The sequence below is a fragment of the Podarcis erhardii genome (assembly GCF_964252035.2).
Source record: "Podarcis erhardii genome assembly, chromosome: Z".
In the NCBI taxonomy this organism is placed as follows: domain Eukaryota; kingdom Metazoa; phylum Chordata; class Lepidosauria; order Squamata; family Lacertidae; genus Podarcis; species Podarcis erhardii.
The window spans coordinates 31,299,217-31,326,563 of NC_138504.1; the positions used below are offsets into that span (position 1 = coordinate 31,299,217).

At 44.4% G+C, this 27,347-nt stretch overlaps 3 protein-coding genes across 4 annotated transcripts in view; 1 reads left to right on the forward strand and 2 right to left on the reverse strand.

The window, feature by feature from the left end:
• Positions 1–1,842: 1,842 nt before the first annotated feature.
• LOC309333492 (uncharacterized protein) lies at positions 1,843–8,527 on the reverse strand. Its single transcript, XM_081847079.1, has 2 exons — positions 8,403–8,527; positions 1,843–3,806 (listed from the first exon to the last, which is right to left on the reverse strand). The coding sequence occupies exons 1-2, from the start codon at positions 8,407–8,409 to the stop codon at positions 1,984–1,986; spliced, it is 1,830 nt and encodes a 609-aa protein (XP_081703205.1). The 5' UTR covers positions 8,410–8,527; the 3' UTR covers positions 1,843–1,983.
• Positions 8,528–11,019: 2,492 nt separating this feature from the next.
• YIPF6 (Yip1 domain family member 6) lies at positions 11,020–19,641 on the reverse strand. The gene is made up of 7 exons (XM_081847276.1): positions 19,530–19,641; positions 18,110–18,238; positions 17,059–17,137; positions 16,467–16,509; positions 15,491–15,616; positions 13,680–13,837; positions 11,020–12,700 (listed from the first exon to the last, which is right to left on the reverse strand). Exons 1-7 carry the CDS (start codon positions 19,584–19,586, stop codon positions 12,585–12,587), a joined length of 708 nt encoding a protein of 235 aa, XP_081703402.1. The 5' UTR covers positions 19,587–19,641; the 3' UTR covers positions 11,020–12,584.
• Positions 19,642–19,765: 124 nt separating this feature from the next.
• Positions 19,766–27,347, forward strand: part of LOC309333535 (diacylglycerol O-acyltransferase 2-like) — a 25,130-nt gene continuing 17,548 nt past the window's right edge. Inside the window, exons 1-2 of one of the 2 annotated variants that reach the window (XM_081847200.1) lie at positions 19,766–20,060; positions 23,356–24,553. In XM_081847200.1, the coding sequence (XP_081703326.1) occupies positions 24,514–24,553 (40 nt within the window). In that variant the 5' untranslated portion in view covers positions 19,766–20,060; positions 23,356–24,513. The remainder of the gene's footprint in view (positions 20,061–23,355; positions 24,554–27,347) is intronic. The other variant, XM_081847201.1, reaches the window with a different exon arrangement.

Consider the following 27,347-nt stretch of genomic DNA (forward strand, 5'->3'; position numbering starts at 1 on the left):
GAGCAGCAAAGGCAGTTTTGCTAATGCTGTGTATAGGTGGGTGAGCAAATAAGTTGAAAAAGAACAGAAAAGCTCCATTTGATTCCCCCCCACCCTTCCCCAGGGCTGGACATCCTGGCACATGTCAGGGATCCATGACACAAGTGCCCCTGAGAAGAGGGTGACTTGACCTTTCAAAGTCCAGATGCTGATGCAACTGTCCTTCTGTATCCTTGGGGTGTCCCTGGCGTTGCATCAGCTGAATGACATTTTGCATCCCGTTGTCTGACAAATGCCAGAATTTTGTTTTAAAGGTAAAATTGTCCCAGGACAAAATTTGAAAGGACAAAAGAGAAAACATAGAGGCAAGATAGTTGTGAGCAAAACTGGAAGTCATTTATTGATTACTGTGGAGTTCCATTAGTTCCACAAAGAAGAGGAGGGTGAGGGGGTTGAATTACTCTAATAAAAAATAAGAATATTTACAATAGAAGAACCTTAACCTATAAATCTTAAGCAGAAAACTTGTTCCTCTAGCAGTGCCCCCCGCTCCCCGTGTGTGTGTAATAAAGAGAGAGCTCAAACCAACTTTGGAAAGCAACCAAGGAATACTTAGAAGTTGGGGGTTGAGCAATCCCTAACTGGAGCATGATCTGATTCAGTTATTTTCCAGATTATGGACTCCATAATTAAGATGCTGCGTGACTTGCATATAATCGATACAACAATATGCATTAATGCATCTCAGTAAAACAAGTAAACACAGACACTTTGCTTGCATGATCTCCAAAGGTCAATTAAGCCTCACTAGCTCGGCCAGCAGGAGTTGCCGGAATATGGCTTAGTGGCACCTTCCCCACCATTTCCACTCCACTTTGGCACGTGGCACTTCATATCACAGCCCATAATAACCTCCCCCTTCCTGAGTACGTCTACTTTTTCTAGTTTGTTTTTCAGAAACCCTTGTTGTTGGCTGTTAGGGAGGAGATGGAACATAGTAAGGAGAGATTACACTTTGTCACTAAGGACCAGCACCTCAAATAGACAGCCTTGGGCCAAAATAACCACCTCCTATCTAAATGTTGGGGATTCTGACCTGTCCGCTGCACCCCAAACCCTGGATGTTTCAGTGCCCTATCTACTGATTTGTTTATTTATTGCAATGCACTTTCAGAAGCAAAAGGGGAGCTGGCTTTCATCACCTGAGGGCTGCCTTGACCCTTGTTTGTTTAGGAACTGTTTGTGAGTTCATTTAGACCTAGGGAGGTTTACTGTAAGGCATCAGCTGCTGTAAACAGAAGTGTGATTCCAACAGTTTTGTTAATGATTGATGGCACTTTTCCTTCCACTTCCTACCTGCAAAATTCCAGCAGATGACTGTAAAGAAGACCATCAACACAACTTTGTCCCTTGCATAGGATCAGGAATGATACCCCTAACAATGAGTACCTAACAATGAGTACCCCAGTTGGACCCCAGGGGGTGGGGCACCTATTCTGTTCCAGACAAGTGCAGAGCAATGGTGAAGGAACAACAGGAATGAGAAGAGGTTGCTAGGATGAGACATTCTGCAAAAGAAATCACTGGTTTCTTGCCACCTTAACTGTGCTTTCTCACACTTGTAAATTAGTCTCTGGTACAGTAATTGGAGAACAATGGCAGCCTCATGGGTAGCTAGCCTTATAAGATGTCAGTCATGATGCAGCATTGGCTGAAAGGGATAGGCCACAAATTGGGAAACTTTCAGGTTGGTGGATCTTTTATGTCTTCTTCCCCTTTGGAGTGAGGTGGTCAGATCTTGGGAACTGCTGCTGCAGCTGCTACTACCCCCCCCCCAAGACTTTTTTGAGGTTTTTCTCCCTTACCTCGTCCATCCATCCAACATTAATGGAAGTCTCTTTTAATCTGTTCATGTGCGCGTTGGGTCCAAAGATCTGGATAACATTCAGTTCCTGTCCACTTCTTAGTTGTTGTCCAAGGATATGATAGATCACCAAAGCATTTCTAAGAGCTCTCAGGATAGCACATGTTAAAACTGGGCACAATAATTTTGCATATGTCTAAAAGATCATCTTCCTCCTCTTTTCCCATAGCCAAAAGTCCTTCCCTGAGGCTGGAGTTTCCCTCAGCTTTTCTCTCCCTCACCTCCTCAGCACATTGCTGCTCTTCCATTACTGGTAGTGACTCTTCTGGGCTTCCTGGGGTCCTCCTCTGTGTGATAAGCTTTGGATCGTCCTGTGGTGGAGACACAGATTGCCCAGGTAGTGCAGGCTTCACTAGCTTCATTGCAAGTGGGTAGACATTGCAGAGCCACCAAGGGTTTTCAGCTGGGGTGGCTAGCTGGATTGGGGGATCAGGTCCTTCTGCGGGGACACTGGACTGCACTACCCACTCCCTAGCTTGGCAAACCCCAGGAGATGATGGCGCTCCTTCAGAGGAAGTGGATGTCCCCAGCCGATTCCACACAGAGGTTGGAGGTTTTGCAGGTGACAAATCTGCCTGCTGCCTTGTCAGTGGGGCAGGTGCTGGAGATGACTTTGACAGGGGCGAGGGTGCTGGTGGTGACTCTGGCAATGGAGTGGCTGCCAGCTTTGGCAGGGGCTTTGGCAAGGCGGTGGACACTAGCCTTAGCGGAGCCAGGGGGGCCAGCCTGAGCTTATGTGATATCTTCAGCATAGGTCGTTCCAATGTGGCCTCTGTCTTTGCAAAACTGCTGTTGGCAGAATTTAGTGGAGAGATCTTTTTAGCAGGCATGGAGATTATGTGCTTCTTCTTGCCCAGGGGATGGAAGACTTGCACAGACTTTTTAGCAGGCATGGAGATTATGTGCTTCTTCTTGCCCAGGGGATGGAAGACTTGCACAGACTCTATCATCTGCAAAGCCAGGTTGGTTCTGGGGACCGCCTTTGAGGGCACCTGATTCTTTTCTCCCTTTACCCCAGCCAGGTTCCCTTTAGCTTGGGCCTTCTCTCTACTCTTAGTTCCTCCAAGATTTCCCCCCGGCTTGGAATCATTGTTTGCTGTCTTGGATTTGCTGCTGTTCAGCATGTCCTCACCCATTCTTAAAGCTTCCTGCTGGAGCCCAATGGTTTTTGCCTTCCCCTTTCTCAGAAAGTCTTGGCAAGGCATCTTTCTCTCCTCCTTACATTTCTCTTCCTGGCTTTTCTGGCTGGGATGGCTTCCTCGAGAGCACTTGGCGCTCAGCCCTTCTTGAAGATGCTGGGAAGAGCCGCACGCCTCCAACTCTAGACTTGTTCTGGGGAAATTTCCCACCAGTTTGTCTTCAGTCAAAATGGCCTTCCTCTTCCCCTTTATGTTAGAAAATGTAGAGTCTGGTGCCTTTGACACCACAGACTTTGGATCAGTGTTCCGGCTCTTTCCAAATCCCTCTTTCCTCAGTTCTGGCTCTGCAGAGATCCTGAGGAAATGACTTGAGGGCTGTCCTGCCAATGTATCCACACACATTCCCTTGGCTCCTGTAACACTAGGAACCTTGCTATCATCTTTGATTTGCCCCTCACTCTGCTGTTGGTTTTTACTGGTGGTGTCACATTTAGGTCTTGCCTCCTGCCTTACAGTTGCTGTGGCTAACACCTGGTCGCTTCCTGGGGCTTCCCTGGATGTCCCCTCACTTGCCTCGTTCGAACCCAGAGGTGTGGAAAGACATTCTGGAAAGAGCGGCTCAAAGGATGCAACCAGGTTATTGATCTCAGGGCAGTCACTGAAGAGATCGTCTGGCAGGTGGAACAAACCCCCAAGGTGGCTTCCTTCAGCTGCCAACTGAGGATTATGTGATTGGTCCCCCTCATGTGTCTGAGTGGCTACCACTGAAAGAAAGACAAAAGGAAGAAACATTAGAAGATATAAATTGCCATCTCCTCTTCTGACTTTGTCTAATCCTCTTTTTCCATTTTTTAAAAATTTTTTATTATGCAATAGAGTCATAGCAAAGAAAATAACATAGCACCAAGCCCATGGTGTCATCTTACATGGTATAAATAAATAAATAAATAAATAAATAAATAAATATTTTTTATTTATACCCCACCCATCTGGCTGGGTTTCCCCAGTCACTGGGCAGCTTCCAGCAAATAACAAAATACAATAAGTCACCAATACAAACTACATAACCAAACGGAACAATTTCCACATAAAAATAAAGATACAAAAATTAATACAGTGGTACCTCGGGTTACATACACTTCAGGTTACATACGCTTCAGGTTACAGACTCCGCTAACCCAGAAATAGTACCTCAGGTTAAGAACTTTGCTTCAGGATGAGAACAGAAATCGTGCTCCGGCGGCGCGGCAGCAGCGGGAGGCCCCATTAGCTAAAGTGGTCTTCAGGTTAAGAACAGTTTCAGGTTAAGAACAGACCTCCGGAACGAATTAAGTACTTAACCCGAGGTACCACTGTATAAGTAATATCAGTTAATATCAGTAACAACAGCAAAAACTCCCAACAAAACTTCCCTCAAAATACCCCAGTCCTTGCTGGGCAGCAGCCACGGCAGCAGTCCTTATGTGGCCTCTCAGGTGCTGCCCTGGGCCAGCTGGAGAGTGGCAGGACCGGGGCCCTCAGGTACTCAGCATTGGCAGTCCATATAGGTCCTCCACAGACAGGTTTGTGAGGCTGCTGAAAGAGCTTTCCTTTCTTTTCCCCTTATATATGAAAAAAGGGAGACCAGGTTTCATCAAAGGTATTTTCCTTTATAAACCCATCTAATCCTCTTTTAAAGCCATCCAAGTTGGTGGCCATCACTGCCTCCTGTGGGAGCAAGTTCTACAGCTTTAACAATGCACTGCATGAATAAACCCTTTCTTTTATCTGTACTGAATCTTCCCACATTCATCGGATGTCCACGAGTGTTATGAAAGAGTGAGGAAAACTTCTCTGTGTTCACCTTCTCCATGCCGTGCATCATTTCAGAAACTTTGATCATGTCACCTTTTCCTTATCTTTTCTCTAAACTAAAAAGTCCCAAATGCAGCAACTTTGCCTCATGGGGGAGTCGCTCCACCCCCTCAATCATTTCCAAACCTTTTCCAACTCTTTTCTGAACTGAGGTGACCAGAGCAGTTGCACAGTATTCCAAATGGGGTCACATACAACAGATTTGTATAGTGGCATTATGTGCCCTGTACTTAGTTTTGGAAGAAAGTGCTGGACTGTATAACTATGTGTGCAGAAAAAGTTAAAACTTTCAGCGGATAATATTCTTTTGAACCATATTGTACAGAAATAAACAATGGGACAAAGGAAATGGATTCTACGCACCCTGTGGTGGCCAACAGACTGATATTGATTAATTTGTGGTCAGGGGCTACATATCTTCCAGACCCTTGATCATCTTGGTTGCCTTCCTCTGCACACCTTCCAGCTTGTCAATATCCTTCTTAAATTGTGGCGCCCAGAACTACACACAATTTAGGAGGGTTCTCACCAAAGCAGAATAGAGTGGTACTATGACTTCCCTTGATCTGGGCACTATATTTCTCTTGATGCAGCCTAGAATAGCCTTAGCATTTATTTATTTTTATTTTTTGCTACTGCATCACACTGTTGACTCATATTAAACTTGTGGCCTACTAAAGACCCCTAGATCCTTTTCACATGGGTAAGCCAGGTGTCCCTCATGTTGTATATTTGTGCATCTGGTTATCCCTGCCTAATTGTAGAACCTTACATTTGTCCCTCTTGGAATCATTCTGTTAGTTTCGGTCCAGTTTTTCAATCTGTTAACGTCATCTTGAATTCCCAATTCTGCCTTCTGTGGCATTAGTTTGGTGATGACACCCAGTCTGGTGTCATCTAAAAATTAGATGAGCATCCCCTCAATTCCTTCATCCAAGTCATTTATAAAGACCTTGAACAACAGTTTGTTGCTGCATCTTTTTTTTTTTTAAGATTCCCAACAGCAGCTTCATAATCTTACCACTTTTACTTTCAACCACTTGTTACTGTATACAAATAATGGCTGATAACTTTGCTAGAATATAGGCTACTAAAAAGAATGGCAACCTCATCTATAGATGTAACAGCCACCCCAGTTTTAGATCCTTCTACACAGGCTACTAGTAGAGAGATATATGGAAACCTTTAAGATTCTGTATGTCCTCTCTGGAAATAATGAATACATGTCTATTCTTCTAAAGAAGTAGCAAAACAGGTCTTCAGAGCAGTTATGCATCTCTCTCCCTCTCCCTCCCACCCCCCCACACCCCATCATTCATATATACATCTATATCACTATAAACACTATGTTACACAAAGGGAGAAGTATATATACACAGACACTGCATTTGGGTTTAAATGAATCCATTGCGTTTTGCAGTCTGATCGTATGCATGTTTACTCAGAAGCAAGCCCTACAGAAGCAAGTCTACAGTTGCAAGCACAGCCGAGTTCAGTGGCACTTTCTCCCAGGTAAGCATAATAGGGGTGCAGCATCCTTAATTTATAAGCTTATTTTTACTACATGTGAAGAAGATTGGTTATAAAAAGAACTGCAGCAGCAAACTTCCTTTTTGCAGCGTTTGCAAAATGTGTTCATCTCCCACCACCACCCTGCTGTAAAAGTACCAATCCCACTTTGCTAAAGGGTCAGGCTAACCCTGCGCTATTCCCTATACCTTTAGCTGTTTACCTAAAAAAGTGGGGAGATGCCTCTCCGTTCCTTTGCTCATCATGGTGTCTGCTCATTATGGTTTGAGGCAGGAAATGAAAAAAGAGGTTGGGAAGAGCATCACATGCAAACTGGCAATTGTTTATGTGCCATTTCTCTCCCCTTGCAACTTTATCAAGAGAAAGGCGGGACTGAGAGAAATGGGAGGCAGATCAGACAAAAAAAGGGAGGCAGCTCAGCTTAAAATGAAACTATTCTCTCCAAGTAGCAGCAGATTAAAGCCTGCAATCTCCTCCTTTCTCTAGAGCAGAAGCATTTGTTCCTCATCCATTGCTTTGTGCGGCCTGATCCTATGGATGTTTACTCAGAAGTAAGCCTGCTGAATTAAGAGGGTCTTACTTCCAATCAAGAGTGGCTAAGTTAAAACCTGATCACTTAAGGCCAGTTCTACAGCTTGGTTTTGCTACACATGAAGATGATTGGTTATAATAAGAATTGCAGCAGCAAACTGCCTTTTGGTAGCATTTTTGTTGGTTCAAGATCAGCTTCATGGCTCAGCAAGGATTTGAACCCTGGTCTTGCCCAGGTCCTAGCCCACTCTTCTAACCACTACAATCCCACTGGCTCTAGGTGCATTCCAAAGTGTAGGTACTGCAACACTAAAAGATGAAGCTCCTACAAAGACAGAATGGCGATTATGTGGCACTCATAAGAATGTCAGTTCCAAAGATTGAAGTGGCTGAGTGGGCACAGATGGTCCAAGTTGAGCTGGGAGGCAAACTGGTCCCAAGAAATGTACACTGAGGGCTCAAATCAAGTCAGTAACCGAAAGAGGGGCACCCATGGAAACTGTGGTTGTATGAACTGGTTTGCCACCATCACCGTATAACCCCCAAGATTCTACGCCGCCAGAGAATGTTATGATGCAAAAGAGGATGCAAAGCAATGGGCAGTTGGGCTACTGGATCAGTGAGTGCCAAAGTAGCTGGTAGTGGCCCCTGAGAGTGGTGGGAACCTGTATCAAACTCCTCTTCTTCTTTTTGCCTGTTCTACAAATGCACATTGGCTGTTGTGCAAAATGAAATAAACCCACACGTTTGAAAGTACTTATGACCTAGTGGGAACATCTATTGCCCACCAAAATCCATGGAATAGGCCTTAGGGATGGCTAACCTCAGCACTGTTGGCTGTCCCTAGGACTTAGTAAAGGTAAAGGGACCCCTGACCATTAGGTCCAGTCATGACCTAATGCAGTGCTCATCTCACTTTATTGGCCAAGGGAGCCAGCGTTTGTCCGCAGACAGCTTCCGGGTCATGTGGCCAGCATGACAAAGCTGCTTCTGGCAAACCAGAGCAGCACACGGAAACGCTGTTTACCTTCCCACCTGAGTGGTATCTATTTATCTACTTGTAGTTTGACGTGCTTTCAAACTGCTAGGTTGGCAGGAGCAGGGACCGAGCAACGGGAGCTCACCCCATCACAGGGAATTCGAACCACTGACCTTCTGCTCGGCAAGTACTAGGCTCTGTGGTTTAATCCACAGCGCCACCCGCGTCCCTACCCTAGGACTTAGCTGTGACTAATTTGGGTAGATTGTGCCCTTCAGCTTTTGAACCAAAACCTCTTTTCTCTTGTCTATCCCAGTTTCCATGTATGCAGGTATAAGTTGCCCAAAGACTTCACCTGTTCCCTAGATGCAAACCCTCAATCTCACTGCCTGCTTCTCAGATTCTGTCTAGCCTCCTGGGACAATGGAGAGTCCCTTCTAAGCACCTAGATAACACTATTTCCTACCTGCCATGATGACAAGAGGACGTTCCCTTTATACAGGGGTGAAACTGGATTGTGGGTCATTAGGCTTGTCTCACCAGTGCTTACCAAGGAAGCGTCTGGTAAGGAGTAGACAACGGAATTATGATGATGCAAAAAAAAAAAAAAAAAAAGTTTGTTGCCATCTCTATGGCAACCCTGCAGATGCTGAGTAAGGGGCCAGGAGAATCTTAGAATCAGAATTGGATGATGGAAGATGATGTCATTCAGAAGGCTTAAGAGTGGGCCGGAGCTTAGGGTGGGGGGAGTGTGATCGGACTACCCTACACACTAGGCCATTCTTCTTTGCAGGCTCCTTGGGAAGTCCTTTGTCTTCAGCCTGATTTAAGACGGCATTGGGGAATGGGACTGAAAATTTGTACACACAGTTGTGTGAATTCTCCTTTGGGTTTTGTCTGAAGGGAAGACCAGCATGTGGCATACTGTATATTAAGTGCCAACTCCACGTCAGGTCCAGGCGCTAGGTACAGTCGGATCCAGCTTTATGTAGCTGTGTAGTTATTCCATGTTATCTTTTGGTTTCTGTGTTGCAAGGAGAGGATTCCCATTACAAGAATCCAGCTGTGCTGTGAATTGCAAGGTCTCGAGTTCAAATGTCTCAACACAGATTTACTAGATAGCCTCTGAAAAGGCCACTTTTTCAGGCTGTACTTTTTTCAGTCTGCTGCATGGGCTGGGGCAAGATTAGAAGATAATCTTTGCTCAAATGTGGGGAACACCCTGGAGAGCCCTCCTGGCTCTCCATTTTCCAAAGAGGACATCTTCTTTGGGATCGGGGTGGGTCTCCTCAGTGTTGTTTTGTTGAGGCTGCTCAGCTGCTGACACGCAGGGAAGCTTTCTTGAGCAGCCTCAACAAGCCTCTGGCTCATGGCCCACTTTCTGTCAGTTTTTTCTTTTTTTCACAGGATTTCACTCATGATCAACGGGAATTCCTGCCTAAAAAACAGTTAATTGAATCTTGGTGGACATGTGAAAAAGCTAAAAATTCTTGAATACAAATACCTACACTGATATGGAGGATTCTGAAGGGCAATTTTCGTGCTGGGACTTAGATAAATAATTAGAAAGAGACTATGGATCTTTATTTCAATACACAATCACAGTGGTAAGTCATATGCACAAAGATGGAAAGATTCATCATTACCTACAGTGGAGGAATGGTTGTTGAAATTACTGGACTTAGCCGAGATGGTGGAATTCATGTGTTTGCTCAGATAAAAATAATTGTCTACATTTACTAGACTGGAAACTTCTTTTAGACTTTGTGTAAAAAAGAAAATGAACTTACATGGGTTTGATAATTGAAGAAAATATTGGTTTACAGAAAGTGAAATTTGGGGTGTTATCTTGGAGTGGATGCTTCAACAATTTTTTATATATAGCTGACAGACGAAGAATCAAAAGCTCTCTCATCTTTCTTTTTTGAGTTTTTATTTGGATTAGTTTTTTATATTTGATTCAAAAATATATTGCATATTCTTTTGTGTATTCTTTGAAATTTCAGTAAGAAAATAAAAATTCTTAGCATACAGAACTTGCATGTTCATTTAAAACTTCCTTGACTCAAACCATTAAAGTAGGCTTTTTTCTTCTGCCTTCCCTTCCTTTCTTCTTGAAGGCAGAAAGCAGTTCAAGCATCAAATGTAAATTTCCACCAGCAGTTCCCTATCTTTTTGTTATAAATCATGAGGCTCAGAAATAATTAAGGGAGACTTTTGTAGATCCCATGCCCATTAGGGCTCTTACAAGGCTTTGGGACCAAGGTGCCGATTCCTCAGCTCGCAAATCACTTAACCCCCATCAGAATTCCCAAGAGCTGACAGCTTTTCAGCCTCTTGAAACAGAAAATGGCTTTTTCAGAGCCTCCCATTCACTCTTTTTTCCAGAGTAAATTCAATCGCCAAGACTTATGTCTGGCTGTCATCATTCATCATGTAATGATCTCCACTGGCAGCCCACCAACAAAAGACATTCAATTCACCATGTTCTTCCTCCAACATGCCCCACAACTGAAATATCTTCATTCTGTCTGAAAAACACTTTGTACATGTTATGTACTGAGTTGACTAGGATCCAAAATGCAGCAGTCTGATTGGTCCTAGAACAATAGGATCCCAAATGCAGCAGTCTGATTGGTCTTATAACAATGCAGCGGTATGACTGGTCCACAGGAGCCACCCAATCCAGCTCCAGGTAGAAGTGAATCCATAACCTGATTGGCCTACAGGAGAATCCCAGAATTAGCCAATCACGTGCAGCCCATTGTGTAAATAATGTACCGGTATATAAAGCAGATATCATGGGGGAACTTCCATTCCTCCTCACCACTATGAGCTGAATAAAGAGCATGAAATCCACTCTCGACTCTGAGTATATTTCAGTACACCTCAGCCATGTTGCTTGTTCTAGGAATCATGGTCCTTAAAAGACAGAACCTTGCCCCTGATTTGGGAGTGTTGGTACAGTACAAAGTTGAAACAGACAAGTTTGGATGTTGCTAAGGATCTACATTTGAAAATGAAAGCAGTTTTTGTTTTGTTTTTACTCGGCAAACTTTGGGACACAGAATAGATTCCAAACACCTCTTTCAGCATTTTTATTTATAAAAGTTTGCAATTAAAACAATTTACACCTTTTGCTCCCCAACTGAAGCGCGCGCACACACACACACACACGCCAGCAGTGAGCTATACACAAGACTGGAGTTACAATTAAGATGAGTAGAGATTTCTTTTCCTGCCTCCAGCAAATGGCAAGACAGCAAGCAGAGGAAAACATGGATCATATATTAAAATTTAGTGTTTTTGGATAACATTTCTCAGGTTTATTAAGGCAAATGACAAAAAATAAAATAAAAACTGCTCTAAATGGAGACAGGATGTGGGAACTGCTTGCCCCACATCCCTACTTCTCAACCAAGGGGAAAGGCAAAGAAGAAGAAGAAGAAAAAGAAGAAACCAGTCTCCCAGAGGCTGTGTTCTGAATGCTGAAGTCTGACATATTAAAAGGTATTTAACACCACTTGGGTCACAAGACTGGGCAGCTTTCCCCTGTCAATTTCTGACTTGTTAGCCGTCACCACACACACACACAGAGAGAGAGAGAGAGAGAGAGAGGAAGAAAGAAAGAAAGAAAGAAAGAAAGAAAGAAAGAAAGAAAGAAAGAAAGAGAAAAGCATACTGATATTATTTGCTTATTTTTTCTGTCCCTTGTCCACAAGATTGGTAACAGTTAACCTGAGTTCTGCTGGAAGGTCAATAGTAGGTTTTCTTTTGCAGTTAGAAAAGGTATAATCTGCCCAATAAGTTGCAAGTAACACATGGGACTCCCAACACAATGTAACCTCTAGACAGCATAACTCAAGCATTCTTTTCAGAAGTCACTTCAAAATATATTTGCATTTCAAGAGAGATAATTCCCTGTACGGAAGGAACCACTAGGCTTGCATCACACCTCCACAAAGAATTAGGGGCGGCAGGGGCAAATCTATCATGGATGTGCTAAGACCACACAAACAAGCCTTTGCTAAACTAACATCCTCCAGATGTAGCTGGACTACAATATCCATCAGTCCCGGTGAACATGCCTGTGCTGGTAGGGGATGATGGGAGGTGTAGTCCTATAGTCTCTGGAGGCAACAAGGTGTGTCATGGTTGGCATAAACTACTGCATCACTTTGCATAACTTCAATGGAACATTCTCCTAGCATTCTCCCATCAACAGATAACAAGCATTTGAAAATGTCCTGATGTACAGAAGACAAAGCGCCAAGTGTTCTGATAAGCTGGTTAAGGATGGGTATCTTTTGCTATCTGCCTTCATCAACAGCTTTGATGGACTGAGACAGGATTTCTACTTTCTTATGCATCAGCAGCATTCTTCAAAAAGGGCAACAATGCCCTTTCGTGGGTATTTACAAGAGGAGGAGTAAGCAGACAGACATCAGTTGCCTTCCCAGAGGAATCAGAAACACAAAAGGGACCTTCAGCACACTCCTGGGGACCAGTCCTGCCTTTGTCCAACACACTGCATAAATACACGTAGATAAATTAGAGGGCAATGTTGGGGAAAGCCAGCAACTGAGAGGCTTAACAGAGACAGAAGCCACCTTCATTCAGCTTTGGGGTCTCCACTGATTTTGTGTCACTATGGGGCAAAGGTGAGGATCATCCAGCTGATGACGAAATAGAAGAGGAAGATGGGGTAGACTGCCAGGGCTTTGCGATTTGGGGGCTGGCTGTCTGCCAGGAAAGCGGTGGATGCTGAAAAGAAAGAGAAGGAATATTTAGAATACACACAAACAGTTGAAAAAGCAGAAAATTGCGGTTGTATCCAAAGCAGCCCCAGCAGCACCTACATTTATTCTGTGTCCCACATGCACCCCAAAATCTTCCCAGGAGGACACCTCCCAACCCTCCAGAGCTTATGTGAAGGTGTGCAATGGGGAGCAGAGGGAACAGGAAAGTTCTGTTCCACTGTCACATGTCCCTTGCATTAATGGAACGGGAACACTGGACACCAACCTAAAAATTTAGATTGCATCTTAAAAACATAAGAGTCTGCTGGATCAGGCCAGGGTCTCATCTAGTTCAGCATCCTGTTTGCAGAATGGCCATCCAGATGCCTGTGGAGACCCTCAAGCAGTATCTGAGTACAAGAGCAACTCTCCCCTCCTGTGGTTTCCAGCAACTGGTGTTCAGAAGCGTTGCTGCCTCTGACTGTGGAGGTAAAGCATAGCCATCATGGCTAGTAACCATGACTAGTCAATAGCCTTCTCCTCATCCATGAATTTGTCGAATCCTCTTATAAAGGTATCTAGGTTGGTGGACATCACTGCCTCTTGTGGGAGTGAGTTCCATAGTTCTGAAGTCTGTGATGGAAGGACTTCCTTTTCTCTGCCCTGAATCTCCCAACGTTCAGCTTCACTGGATGTCCATGAGTGTTACAAGGGAGAAAAACTTTTCTCTATTTGCTTTCTCCATGTGTTAGACCACAGAATGCCAGAGTCAAACATGATACCAGATGATTGAAATGCTAACTCTGAACGAAATGCTAATCATTGCCACACAGATGAGCTCCGCTTCTTCTGTAATGTTTTTAACCAGCTCTCTCCTAGCTACTTACTGACAGTGCTGGACAAATCAAAGATGTGAATTGGAGGACGCAACCCTGCTGAGCTCATGGGGGCTTTTGCAGACAGGACTGAAAAGGTTCCAGACTGCACTTCCTTCTCAAACATACCTAGCGTCGACCAGGCAAACATGGCCACCACGACTAAGAGACGCACAATGAAGCCAGGAGTATCAGAGCTTGCTAGCAGGACAAGCCTGCAGACCAGGAGAGCCACCGTCAAGGGGAGGATGCAGTAACCCAGGACACAGAGGCTCTGAAAAAAAGATCTTGGGAAGGAAGAAATAGCATTAAATTCTGGGTGGGTGGGGAGAAGAGAAAGTGCAGGTGTATTGCACTCACTTCTGGAGCACAGATGGTCAGCTTCTGGATTCTGGTCTCCAGACAGCAGTCCAGAAGCATATTGGGGAGCATAAATTACCCCTCATGAACGGCCAGAGGCTTCACAACAAAGCTTATGCCATCTCACCTTAAGGGCTTTTTGGTTATGCGGTTAGAGAAGCACATATGACTAAGTGGCAGGGCAGCAGCTCTACTTTGGAATTCCCTGCCTATTGATGTCAAGCTCATACCTTCCCTGCTCTTTTCAGCACCTGCTAGAAATATTTGTGTTTAGACAAGCCTACTCAGGCATTTAGAATATTGATGTATGTATGTTTTAATCTGTTTTTAGTTTATTGATTAAAAAAAAATGTTTTAAATACAGTCTACTCCCATTTTGCGCACATTGAAAGAACACATGACTGTGCACACACGTATCACCACAAACCCAGAAGTGGCAGGAAAAGTGGGCGTAACGGGGTGGGTTTAGGCATGCTCTGCCAATGCATGTGATAACCTGCAACGTAATCTTTGCCTGTAATCTTTTAAACTGTTTTTACCCGAAAATTTGATTGTTTTAGTCTCTTTGTAACCTGCTTTGAGGTTTGTTTTTACAATCAAGCAGTGTATAAATTTTACGAAATAATAAGCATTTACATACAAATATGGACACTGACATTTGAGTCCATGGGACACTGAAGCATAGTTCTGCCTCTTACAGCTGAAAAATATTTCCTTTTCTCCAGAATGTGCAAATATCCAGCAGAAAGGGAGACTCAACAGAGTCTGTTCTCAAATGAGAATGCACATGGTGCAGCCTAAGATGGCAGTCTGCATCTTTGGCAGAGGCCTCAATGAATTTTATTTTTTTACAATATTAAAAAAGGTTTATTAAATAATCAACATATTTAACAACAAAAGAAAACAAGGAGTCAGTTAGTGGCATGCTATTAAGAGAGCCGTTGTACATGGTTGGATAGAACACTGGAACGTGAAGAGGTTCAGTTATTTTATTTTTATCTCATAAAATTTATACACCGCTGCATTGCTAAAGAAAACCCTCAAAGCAGTTTGCAATCTAAGGTCAGACTATAAAAGGTTATTGTTCTAGCATGAACAGAGAGCACTAGTAATAGTGGGCATTAGTATGTAATCAGTACCAAATAAAGTAAAATTTGGTGGGGACCAAATATAACTTTATTTGGCTAAGTAGTGCCTCTTGAAATATGTATCATGCACAAACTTTTCTAAAATTGGGATGCATAGGGCCTTCTGAAACCAAATGGGAATGAAAAAGTCCAACGTAATTTCTGCATCCCTGAGTTTAGCTGCAGAGAACAAATATATAATAAAGAGTTTTACAAACTAGTTCTGCATTGCCCTCTTCGGATATTGGAAATGAATGTGGCTTGGCATCAGGGTTGACTGGGCTGCCTACAATCTCAGGGATTTCTTGTTTTTCAAAGGGACTCTTCGTCGTTACTCAGGCAAAAAAGGAAGATGTGGGGAACAGCTTTGCAAGGAGGGCTGCCTCTCTCCCATCTCCCCAGACCCTTGCCACCAGAGAACATGGTTTCAGCACCCACCCACCACACACTCACATGGTCCCTCCAAGCAGCTTGGAATTCAGTGTGATGACAACGGCTCCAAACCAAATGATGACGAAGACCTCTGCAAACTGGGGACCTCTGTCTTCCGTGCTATTTGCTGCTCCTCCCTGAAGCATTCTGGGAAAGCGGGAGAAACAAGGGAATTAGATCAGCAGCAAACAGCGGGCAAATCTGGAGAACTGGTGCGTTGGTTTAGGAGTGTCAGACTAGGGACTGGGAGAGACCAGGGTTCAAATCCCCACTGAGCCATGAAGCTCACCAAGCCAGTCACTCAGCCTGACCTACCACACAGGGTCGTTGCTGGGATTAAATAAGGAGGGGAAGAATCATGTATGCTACCACAAACTCGTTGGAGAAAAGGGCAATATGCTGTAATTAAGTTAAATAAGAAGTCTGGATTGCATGCAGTTACTTCTTCATTGCCCTCTGTATCAAAAGAATTCACTGCCACATTGGTGCCGAGTCGAGGGATGTGGCAGTTGAGCCAATGTAGCATAATGGTTTCAGTGTCTAGCTAGGACCTAGGAGAGACCATGGTTCAAATCTTCCCATTTGGCCACGTAGCTCACTGGGTGTGACCTTGCACTCTCAGCCTAACAGGATTGTTGTGAGGACAAAAGGGCAGGGAGGACCAGAACCTTGTACACCATCTTGAGCTCCCTGGGAGGAAAATTAGGATATAAATGTAATAAATAAAAAATAAAGTTTACCGTCTGCGAAAAAGGAGAAGCCCTTGTGCAGCTCATAGCCTGTTGCAGCAACTGCCAAAGCCAGATTAGGCCCTATATGAGGATCCTGAGAATCATAATCTTTAAAAATGCTGGCTTAAAAAAATATTAGTGTGGCATTGTTTTATTCATATTCTACATTGCTTTGGTTTATTATTGTAGCTTCAGCACTGCATTTGGCTGTTTCCCCCAACAAATCCCAGAGCAACGAAGGGGAAAGGAGGAATGTTGGTACTTACAGGGCAAGTAAAACACACAGGACTAGAGGACCCCATAAATCCCCTAGAAGAAAAGAAAGAGAAAGAAAACTAATGAAGGGGTGGGGAGCTAAGGGAAAGCATGACTTCCTTTTCCTCCAGCCACTCTCTGCCTCCCCAGTCACTCTTGATTGTAAGGCATCAAATTGTTTATTTATTCCCCATGCTTTGTCCTAAGGCCCTAGGGCATGTTACAACATTTAAAAAGAATATTAAGAAGAGTTTAGACGACTTGCAACCACAGAAATAAAATGGGTCTGTATCCTCTGAAGGCTACACATTGAGCCCCCTCAGCACCCAAAGGTCTGTAGGGAAGAAGGTGGCCTTTGGGTCCTGAGTCGTTTAGGCACAAATGTCAGGTCAAATCCCTGTATCACTACATTAAGTTTCAAATGGAGAATTTAACCCACCAAATATTTCACCTAAAACTTCTCTTCCCTCCCCACCACACCTCTGAATTCCTCATGTTACTCCCTTGCTTGAAAAAAATGCTGATTTTTAGACAGGTTAGTAAGAGAAAAAGGTGAATTTATTTCCACAGTTTTCAAAGCTTTGAAATGAATCTGGCACGTACAGTCTCTCAGGAGGGCACTGCTCTTTTTGGGATACATGACATGGACGAATTTCTTCCCAACTGCTTTCAGGTCCCGCATCTGAAAAGTTTGAGGAATGGGCTGTATTACTGGGCTGTACAAATTTTCGGGCAAAGGACGCTATTAGGGCAATGCTAACTCCCTCCCCCGCCCCACAAACTGACAGGCTGGATGGGGTCAGAACATGGCCCAGGTCCCTCTCTGCCGGTTTCTATCAACAGAGTGCTTCCACTGAGCTGAATGCATGGTGAGCAGAAGCTATTATCAGTGGTTGCTGGTGCAGACCCACAAAACAGGGCATTTGGGTGGTAAAGCTGGGCTGACAAAGGATTCACTGGCTCCTGAGGCACTCCAGCTACCAGCAATGGGCCTGATCCAGGCCTCCCTGCTATGTCAATGTAGAACAGCAAAAATGACAGGTATACTGTGACACGCAAACCACTCCCACCCCCTCAGCCTGGAACAAGCAGCAAGACTCCTAGATGCCTTCATAGGAATGTAGGGGGCTGCCTTATACTGAGTCAGACTCAGTATTATCTACACTGACTGGCAGCAACAGCTCTCCAGGGCTCCAGGCAGGGACCTATCCTGGCCCTATCTGGACATGCCATTGGGGGGTTGAACCCGGGACCATCTGCACACAAGGTTCTACCACTGAGTTATAGCCCGCCCCTTGACAGACGGCATGCCATGTTAACATTAAGATATTGTGTTACAGACAATAAGATTGAACTGTGATGCATGTTTTTTATTTTCATGACTTCTGACAGGGTCCCTGCAACAGGGTCAAACTAAGCTTAGGGTTGTGCCCTATGGCACAATCTAATTATTACACACCCATCAAGTGAGCAGTGTGCCAGAGCCACTTAAATATCCACATTATTAATTACTGTAAAACACATCTTTGGTGATATGGTTTTGCCAATCCCCGAAATTAACCTGCATAAATTGCAACCACTTTGGAAACTAAGAGAACACCATTTTAAGATATTCTTTTAAATGTCTACCCCTCAGCCTCTACAAGACACTTACAATTGTGTCCTTAACCGGCTCATCCAGGGTGGAGTTGTCTTCGTCTGGGGAACGAGATCCCACAGGAACTGTGATTTCTCCTTCTACTGGAATATCTTCCGATATTGACACATCTGCAAGGCCTGCAAACTGCATATTTTCAACACACTTTTAATTATTGTTATTATTAGCTTTTATGAACCACCTTTCTGCAAGGCACCCAAGCCAGTTTACAGTTTTAAATGGCTGAAACAAATGATATAACACTTGAAGTTTAAGCATGCAAAAGCGGGGAGGGGTAGCATTCTTGGGGAAAACAAAACATACAATGTATGGTTGATTGCTTTTTTAGGTCAGACTAAAGCTCTACATTGAATAACCGAGCTGTAGAGCTGGAAAAGGACCCTTAAGGTCATCGAGTCCAACACCCTGCACATCTGCTTGACAGGTGGCCATCAAACCTCTGCTTAAAAACCTCCAATGAATCACAGAATTTTAGAATTCTAGGTACCCCCAAGGACTATCTAGTCCAACTTCCTGCAATGCACCAACAGGCTGGACACCTGCAGAACATGGTGCTGTTAGGATCCAGCATTTGCCTACCAGATATATGCATCTTCTAATTAGAAGCATCCTATTTTACACTATTGCAGCTCTCATAGAAATTTAATAAATAATAAAATAACTGTGGGGGAGGTTATTGTTTTTCTTTGTTACTATGTTATGTATTTTTGTGTTTTTATATTGTAAAGAGCCCAGTGAACCTTTGATGGGCAGTATAGAAAGTTAATAAATAATAACAACAATAATATTCACTGACAAATATAGATTCAACAAAATTTGGGGGCCTGTTTCTTAAAGTTGTTTCAAACTATTTTTAAGATTGTGTTTCAATATTAAGCTCATTTCAATTTTTGTGACCCACATATGACTGAAAGGCTGGTAATGATTTGCTGCAAGAATAATAGCAAGAATAATGCTGATGGCAATGCAGATTGCAACCACAGAGGGAGGGAGGCTGTAGTTATCAGCCCCCACTCGCCTCTTTTAAATTTACACGTAAAAACACAACAGCCTTATTGGGTCAGCTCGAAGGTCCCAGCCTCCTAGGGAACCAACGAAGGAGGAGGGTGGAGGCACGAAGAAGCCTGGAGCTGCCCTTCCCGAGTATTTGGCTGCTGCTCAGAGGTAGACTGCCTGGGACATGGAGGTTCGGCTGCCCTTGGTCTTTTCCCTCCCTCCGAGAGTGCTATCAGGGGAGGGGAGTGGAGTCACAAGCATTTTAGTCGGGCAGGAAGTCTTGGGGTCCAGGAGCGCCCTGCTTCTGGCAGGGAGTTCCGTCGGTCAGCCCTGCTCCTGAGGGGGTCTCACGCCCTCCCCCCGGCCTTCTTCAGCCGGTTCCCCTCCCCTCCCCTCCCTTCAGCCTATCCTCCCGACCCACCAGCGGCTTTGTGCCTCCATCAGCCCGCATCGCTGCCGCTTCCTCGGCTGCCGCCATCTTGGACCCAGCTACTATGGAGCGACGACGTGGCCAGCAACCACGCCCCCTACCGCGTGTGCGTCATCATACCGCGCCATCGTTCAGGAGCTTCTGTTGTCATAGCAACGAAGGAGGCCTAGGTCTGAAGCCAGAGGCGGGGTGCAGGGCGCGGGGCCGCTGGTGGGGAAAGAAAGAGCCGAATTTCTACTACCCCATGACTCTGAGTCAGACGCACACTATGTTCCCCCAAGTTTTGAAATATGACAATGAGAGACAGCGTCCCTTCCCCAACCTGGGAATTTGGACTATAACTCCCATCGGCTAGCACGGCCGGCGGGCTGATTGGACGGCGCTGGACTGGTGGGGGCGGTGGTAGCGCTGGCGGGGCCTGATGGGAGTTGTAGGCTGAGAAAGGTAGATGGACGTTAGGCGCTGTTATTGTTAACATTACACCACCTTTCAGGATATTAATCCCACGAAGGTGGCTCCCAGGTATTATACTGTTATTGTTGTTGCTATTCTACCATCTCCACTAATACAGATCCATAGTATTATAGGATTGCAGAGGTGCAAGGGTATGGAGGGTAATCTAGTCCAACCTCCTGCAATGCAGGAATCTCTGCCATCGCGGGAATTGCCGAATGGGGGTCCACCTCTATTTGATCGGCGAGTCAGAAAATATAAAATCCCACATGAAACTGCTGAATCAGCAAGAAAGTGAACGTGACTTTTCCTGAATCCTGATTAATTTTTTGTGGGTCAAAACCACAGGAGCTACAATTTATGCTTCAGATCCATAACCATGGCTTTCAAGAGTGTATCTCCAATAATAAAACCACACTTCTACAAAGTGGAAAACGAAGGGTACAAATTTATTTATTTCAATATTGATTACATTTCTATCCCAACTTTTCCTTCAAGGAGCTCAAGGCAGCATACATTATTCTCACCATTCTCTCTCTTTTTTAAAAAAATGCTTTTTATTAAGTTTTCATTTCAAATACACCAACACCAACAAAATACACAGATATTTCAAATCTTTTTACATCTGTCTTATTTTATACTCCGTGGAGCAGTTGACTTCCCTCCTTCACTTCTGCAGGTTTTCTTATTCCAATCTAATCCACAGTTCCTTAGTAGTAACTAAGCCATGACATAAGTATTATTTCAGTACTGCTAACGTCTTCAAATTTCTACAGTTCTCACTTATATAGACCATAAATTTACTCCATTCTTTTTGGTACCTTGTTTCCTCCTGACTAAAAATCCTATGGGTCAGTTTTGCTAATTCCGCATATTCAACCATCTTTGTCTGCCACTCCTTCACAGTTGGTAATTCCGGTGTTTTCCATTTCTGGGCTATCAGAACTCTGGCATATTCTCACCATTCTCATTTTGCCCTCACAACAACACTGTGTGGGGTAGGTTAGGTTGAGAGGCAGTGATTGACTCCCAAGATGGTGCTCAGTAAACATGGGCAAGTAGCAGGATTTGAAACTTGGTCTCTCCCAGGTCCTAGCCCAACACTCTGACTGTCACACTAGCACTGGGTTAAGTCACATTTTTTCAGTAAAAAAAAAATAGCATCAAAGTTCTGTATCTTAAACTAGCATCAGTGTCAGGATGCATATTTATTTCTTTTACTATTTGCCTGAATTTTGCTCCATTTATGCAACATTTTAAAAATTCCTTTCCTGTTTTTAAACCAATAGTCAGGCTAGTCTATTGGTTTAAAACCAATATTGGGTTTTAAACCAATAGTCAGGGGGCACTGTTATACAGTGGTTCTGCTCCTTCCTCCTGGGCCGTGTTCAGAAAGTGGTGGTGGGGGATGAGTGTTCAGACCCCCAGGCTCTCACTTGTAGGGTGTCTCAGGGTTCCGTCCTCTCCCCCTTGTTTTTCAACATCTATATGAAGCCGCTGGGAGAGATCATCAGGGGGTTTGGGCTGGGTGTTCATCAGTATGCAGATGGTACCCAGCTCTACATCTCTTTCAGCTCAAAGCCAGTGAAGGTGGTGAAGGTCCTGTGTGTCTGGAGGCGGTTGGAGGATGGATGGCGGCTAATGGATTGAGGTTGAATCCTGACAAGACAGAAGTACTGTTTTTGGGGAACAGGAGGCAGGCAGGTGTGGAGGACTCCCTGGTCCTCAGTGGGGTAACTGTGCCCCTGAAGGACCAGGTGCGCAGCCTGGGAGTCATTTTGGACTCACAGCTGTCCATGGAGGTGCAGGTCAGTTCTGTGTCCAGGGCAGCTGTTTATCAGCTCCATCTGGTACGCAGGCTGAGACCCTACCTGCCCGCAGACTGTCTCGCCAGAGTGGTGCATGCTCTAGTTATCTCTCGCTTGGACTACTACAATGCGCTCTGTGTGGGGCTACCTTTGAAAGTGACCTGGAAACTACAATTAATCCAGAATGCGACAGCTAGACTGGTGACTGGGAGTGGCCGCCAAGACCACATAACTAATCCAGAATGCGGCAGCTAGACTGGTGACTGGGAGTGGCCGCCAAGACCACATAACATCGGTCTTGAAAGACCTACATTGGCTCCCAGCATGTTTCCGGGCACAATTCAAAGTGTTGGTGCAGACCTTTAAAGCCCTAAACGGCCTCGGTTCTGTATATCTGAAGGAACGTCTCCACCCCCATCTTTCTACCCAGACACTGAGGTCCAGTGCCGAGGGGCTTCTGGCGGTTCCCTCGCTGCGAGAAGCCAAGTTACAGGGAACCAGGCAGAGGGTCTTTTCGGTAGTGGCACCCGCCCGGTGGAACGCCCTCCCACCAGATGTCAAAGAGAAAAACAACTTCCAGACTTTAAAAGACATCTGGAGGCAGCCCTGTTAAGGGAAGCTTTTAATGTTTAATAGACTATTGTATTTTAATATTTTGTTGGAAGCCACCCAGAGTGGCTGGAGAAACCCAGCCAGATGGGCGGGGTATAAAAATATATTATTATTATTATTATTATTATTATTATTATTATTATTATCAGAGGCTCTGGCCTTGACCCACCGAAAGCCCCCAGAGCCTCCTTTTGTGCATATTTTTATGAATTTGTGGGGTGCCCGGAGTCTCCTAAGTTCTGATTGCTGGACACTGTGTTTAGCAGTGTAAAATACAGGCCAAACAAATCTTCCTGCATCCAGGCCAGCCTGAGTCATTAAGCAAACAAAGACAGTGTGATGACTATCAACAAGGCAAAAACTCTCTGCTGGAGGCAGAAGGGTGGAGCCTGCCCTTGGATTGAGAGATAGTAAGAGACAAAAAAGGCAGAGTTTCAGGAGGGAGGGGCGGAATTGGAGTGGGTGGTGATGTAAGCTGAAAGAAAGTTAGTTAACATTTGGAAAGCAGTTTGTCAGCTAGAGAAAGCGGGGTCAGAGCACAATTGTGGGCTGGCAATTTTGGACCCAACATTGCAGCCAACAAGAGAGTGAGAACCCGTTTTGAGTGTAATGCTTTGAACCCCTCCGTAGTATGCTCAGGTTGCATATACAGTGGTACCTCTGGTAACATATGCTTCAGGTTAAATACACTTCAGGTTACAGACTCTGCTAACCCAGAAATAGTACCTGGGGATAAAAACTTTGGTTCAGGATGAGAACAGAAATCGTGCTCCGGCGGCGCGGCAGCAGCAGGAGGCCCCATTAGCTAAAGTGGTGCTTCAGGTTAAGAACAGTTTCAGGTTAAGAACGGACCTCTGGAACGAATTAAGTACGTAACCAGAGGTACCACTGTATATGTAAGTAAACTATAAACACGAAATCTCCTATTTTGTGTGCTTTCACAGTACGTGTACATGCATGCATAGACCAGTTTTGGATCCAGAAGAGAGCACAGCAGATCAGGGTGGGCTTATGTGCGCTCTGCCAACATACATGATGACCCAGAAAGTAGTCCCCAAGCAAAATGGGGGTTGCTTACATCATAAAGACACCACTGTCTCTGCTGTGCCTCATTTCAAAGGACATGTGAGCCTGGGATAAATGCCTGTAACCCCTGGAATCTTGCACAGCTGTGGAGATTGGGGTGGTGTGTAACAATATGATGGGAATGATCTGTCAAATCTCTGTTATATTGTAAGAAGAGAGATATGTTTAATACTGCTAAACAGAAAGCTTCGATTCCAGTTAAGAGGCATAGATTGTTTTCCACACATTTGTCTAATCCTTGTTAAAGCCCATCAATCCTAGTCATTTATCTCCACTAATGCAGAACCATAGAATAGTAGAGGTGGAAGAGACCCCAGGATCATCTAGTCCCTCCAGTCCAGGAATCATAGCTCAACAATCTTACAGATGGCTATCTAACCTCTGCTTAAAAACCCACAAGCAATTAATTAATTGGGGGCTGAATGGCTTTCTGACCTAAGATTTGTCAGGAGAGATGGGGGTTTGTTTTTTCCTTTCCTCTCTCTTGCATTTCAGCCAAAACATGGAATTTGGTTTGAGGAGAAGAATTCAACAATGGGATGAAATTGGCTGCCTTTTAAAAATTTAGCTATGATTACTGCATTGCAGGGGGTTGGACTAGATGACCCTTGGGATAAATCCCAACTCTACATTTCTATTATTCTAAACCTCCTCCACGGAGATCCCAGGGACTACATTTTACACCCGAATCTTCTGCTAAATTCTTCATGTAACTCTTAAGGAATTAAAACACTTTCACTGGGTCCTTTACAAAAAGAGTCATCTTTGATTTACCCGTTTTACATCCTGTGTTCTCTGAACCTCTGTGTTTCCCTGTCCTACCTCACCTATTTATTTTTTTTCAAAGAGGAAGCAGGATCAGGATTTGTTCACTGCCTCACCCCTCCTCCTAGTTTAGCTGTCCTGGAGCCTGAACGTGGTCAAAAGCTTAACTCCAGAGTTCATTGCTTTGCAAACCCCGCCAGACCGAAGTCTGAGAAAGGTTGCAAAAGGGTGTCCGGGTGTCTGAGATCGCCATGAAGACTCTCATTGCTGCATATTTCCAAAACCAGAGTGGTAAGGAAAAAGCCAGCATAAGATTTAAAGCTATAGCAAATATGTCTACCAAAAAGTTCCCTTTAAAAAAAATGATTGGGTGATGTGTGTTTTCATGGTAATTGTGCAACAGCTGGCTGTTTCCTGAGCAACACATTTTGATTTGGGGGCACAAAATGAGTCTCAAGGGTTTTAGGAATGTCTGTGGATGGAATCTGGTGATCTGGGATTGATCCCAGGGAAGATTGAAGTGTATTTCTAACCAGTTTAACAAAAATACAACTGCATTAAAAAAAGAAATCAGATGGCAACCTTTACAGATTGTAGAGATGCTATGGATGTTATTTATCTTGATTTCAGGAAACCACCTATTCTGTCTTGCAAGTAGATGGCTTCTTGATGAGCATATGTCCATTCAGTTCCACAGCACCTTGCAGATGAATGAAAGGGACTAGTGTAAGGGTCTGCACTTAGGCAGGAATAATCAGATGCACAGCCATAGGATGGGGGACACCAGACTTGAAAGTGCAAAAATGATTTTGTAGACCACAAGCTGAACAAAAACAAGCTGGTGCTATTCTAGGCTGTATCAACAAAAGTCTAGTGTCCAGATCAAGGGAAGTCATAATACTTCTTTTTTCTGCCTTGGTCAGACCCCACCTGGAGCACTGTGTCCAGTTCTGGGTGCCACCATTTAAGAGAAATATTGACAAGGTGGAACATGTGCAGAGGAGGGTGTCCAAAATGATAAAAAGTCTGGAAACCCAACCTTGTGAGGAATGAGTGAAGGAGTTGGGCATGTTTAGCTTGGAGAAGAGGAGACTAAGAAGTGATATGTGAGTCAACCTCAGATGTTGAAAGGGTTGCCCCACAGAAGACGGAGCAAGCCTGTTTTCTTCTGCCCTGGGGGGTTGGACCTGAAATGATGGATTCAAATGACAAGAAAGGAGATTCCAACTAAACATCGAGAAGAACTTTCTGATGGTAAGAGCTGTTTGATCATGGAATGAACTTCGTCGGGAGGTGGTGGACTCTCCTTCCTAGGAGGTTTTAAAGCAGATGTTGGTTTTATGTATGGATGCTTTACTTGAGATTCCTGCAATGCAGGGGATTGGACTAGAATACCCTCGGTATCTCTTCTAACTCTACAATTCCAGGATTCTATGATTCCTCCCTCCCTCCCTGTTTAGCTCCTGAGTTTTTAAGTTAAGTACTTTTCTCTAAGAGGGGATTGGTTGGCAACCTCCTTCATTATTTTAGTCCATATTGGGCTGTGACATCTGTGGCAGTGGTTAATGTTTCACCATATTTTAGCCATGAGGAAATAAAATGCCGATGTGGGAGTCTCGAGGCCAAGAGGCAGGAAAGACCTTGACCAAAGACTTTCCTTATCAGTCACAGTAGGACAGGATGGGCTCTGAGAGACCAGATGGGCTAAAATTCTGCAAACTTCCCTCTCCTGCAGGTAGGATGTGGGGAAGTGGGGATGGGACCTTCAGCCAGTCACAACTTGGCCATGCTTGTGAGATGGAATAATATTTTTTTTTTTAGAGTTGGAAGGGACCATCAAGAGTTATCTAGTCCACCCCCCTGCAATGCAGGAATCTTGGCTAAAGCATCCGTGACAGATGGCCATCCAATCTCTGCTGAAAAAATCTCCAATAAAGGAGAGTCTACCACTTTCCAAGGGAGTCCAACAGCTCTTACTGTCAGAAAGTTATTCTTGATGTTTAGTTGGAATTTCCTTTCTTGTAACTTGAATCCATTGGTTCGGGTCCTGTCTTTCATAGTAGGAGAAAACAAGTTTGCTCCATCCTCCATGTGACAACCCTTTAGATATTTGATATTTGAAGATGGCTATCATATCTCCTCTCTGTCTCCTCTTCTTCAGGCTAAACATGCCAACTCCATTAACTGTTCTTCATAAGGCTTGGTTTCCAGACCCTTGATCATATTGGCTGTCTACCTATGCACATGTTTCAGCTTGTCAATATCCTTCTTAACTTGTGGTGTCCAGAATTGGACACAGTATTCCAGGTGTGGTCTGACCAAGGCAGAACAGAGCAAGACTATTACCATATTGGCCCGAATATAAGCCATACCCGAATATAAGCAGGAGCTTGAAAATTGGAGAAGAAAAAAGAAAAAAACCACAAATATAAGCAGCTCCCTTCCTTGCTCCTTCTTGAGAGGATGGGGCACTACGCGTGGGGCAGGCACTGCTTCGCCATGCTCCTGGCGCTGTTTGCCTTGCGCTCCTTGCTGCATACCGTAATGTTGCAAATATAAGCCGCACTTTAACTTTTCACGTTTGGAATTTGGGGGGAAAGTGAGGCTTATATTCAGGCCAACGCAGTACTTCCCTTGATCTGGACTCTAGTCTTCCATTAATGCAGGCTAGTATGGCATTAGCTTTCTTCGCTGCTGGATCACACTGTTGCCTCATGTTAAGCTTTTGAGGGAGTCCATTCCACTGTCAAATGGCTTTTACTGCCAGAGCTGGACTCTTCTTCTTTGCAGCTGGAATCCATCAGTTTGGGTCCTATCCTCTGGAGCAGTAGAAAACAAGCATGCTCCATTCAACCTTGCAGTAACCCACTTCATAGTGTTACCAGAAATCAAAGCTTAAATGTCCAGAGCTTTTAACACCTTTTGAAAACAGGCATTAAAATCCCTTACTGATGAGAGAGGCCCCATCTGAAAATTTCCAGATCTTATTGCAAGAAATCTCAGGGGTGCATTGGACGCCCGAGGGTCTTAACAGGTTGAAGAACACCCCGCACTATCTGGGACTCAGAACCATACCAGTCAGTGA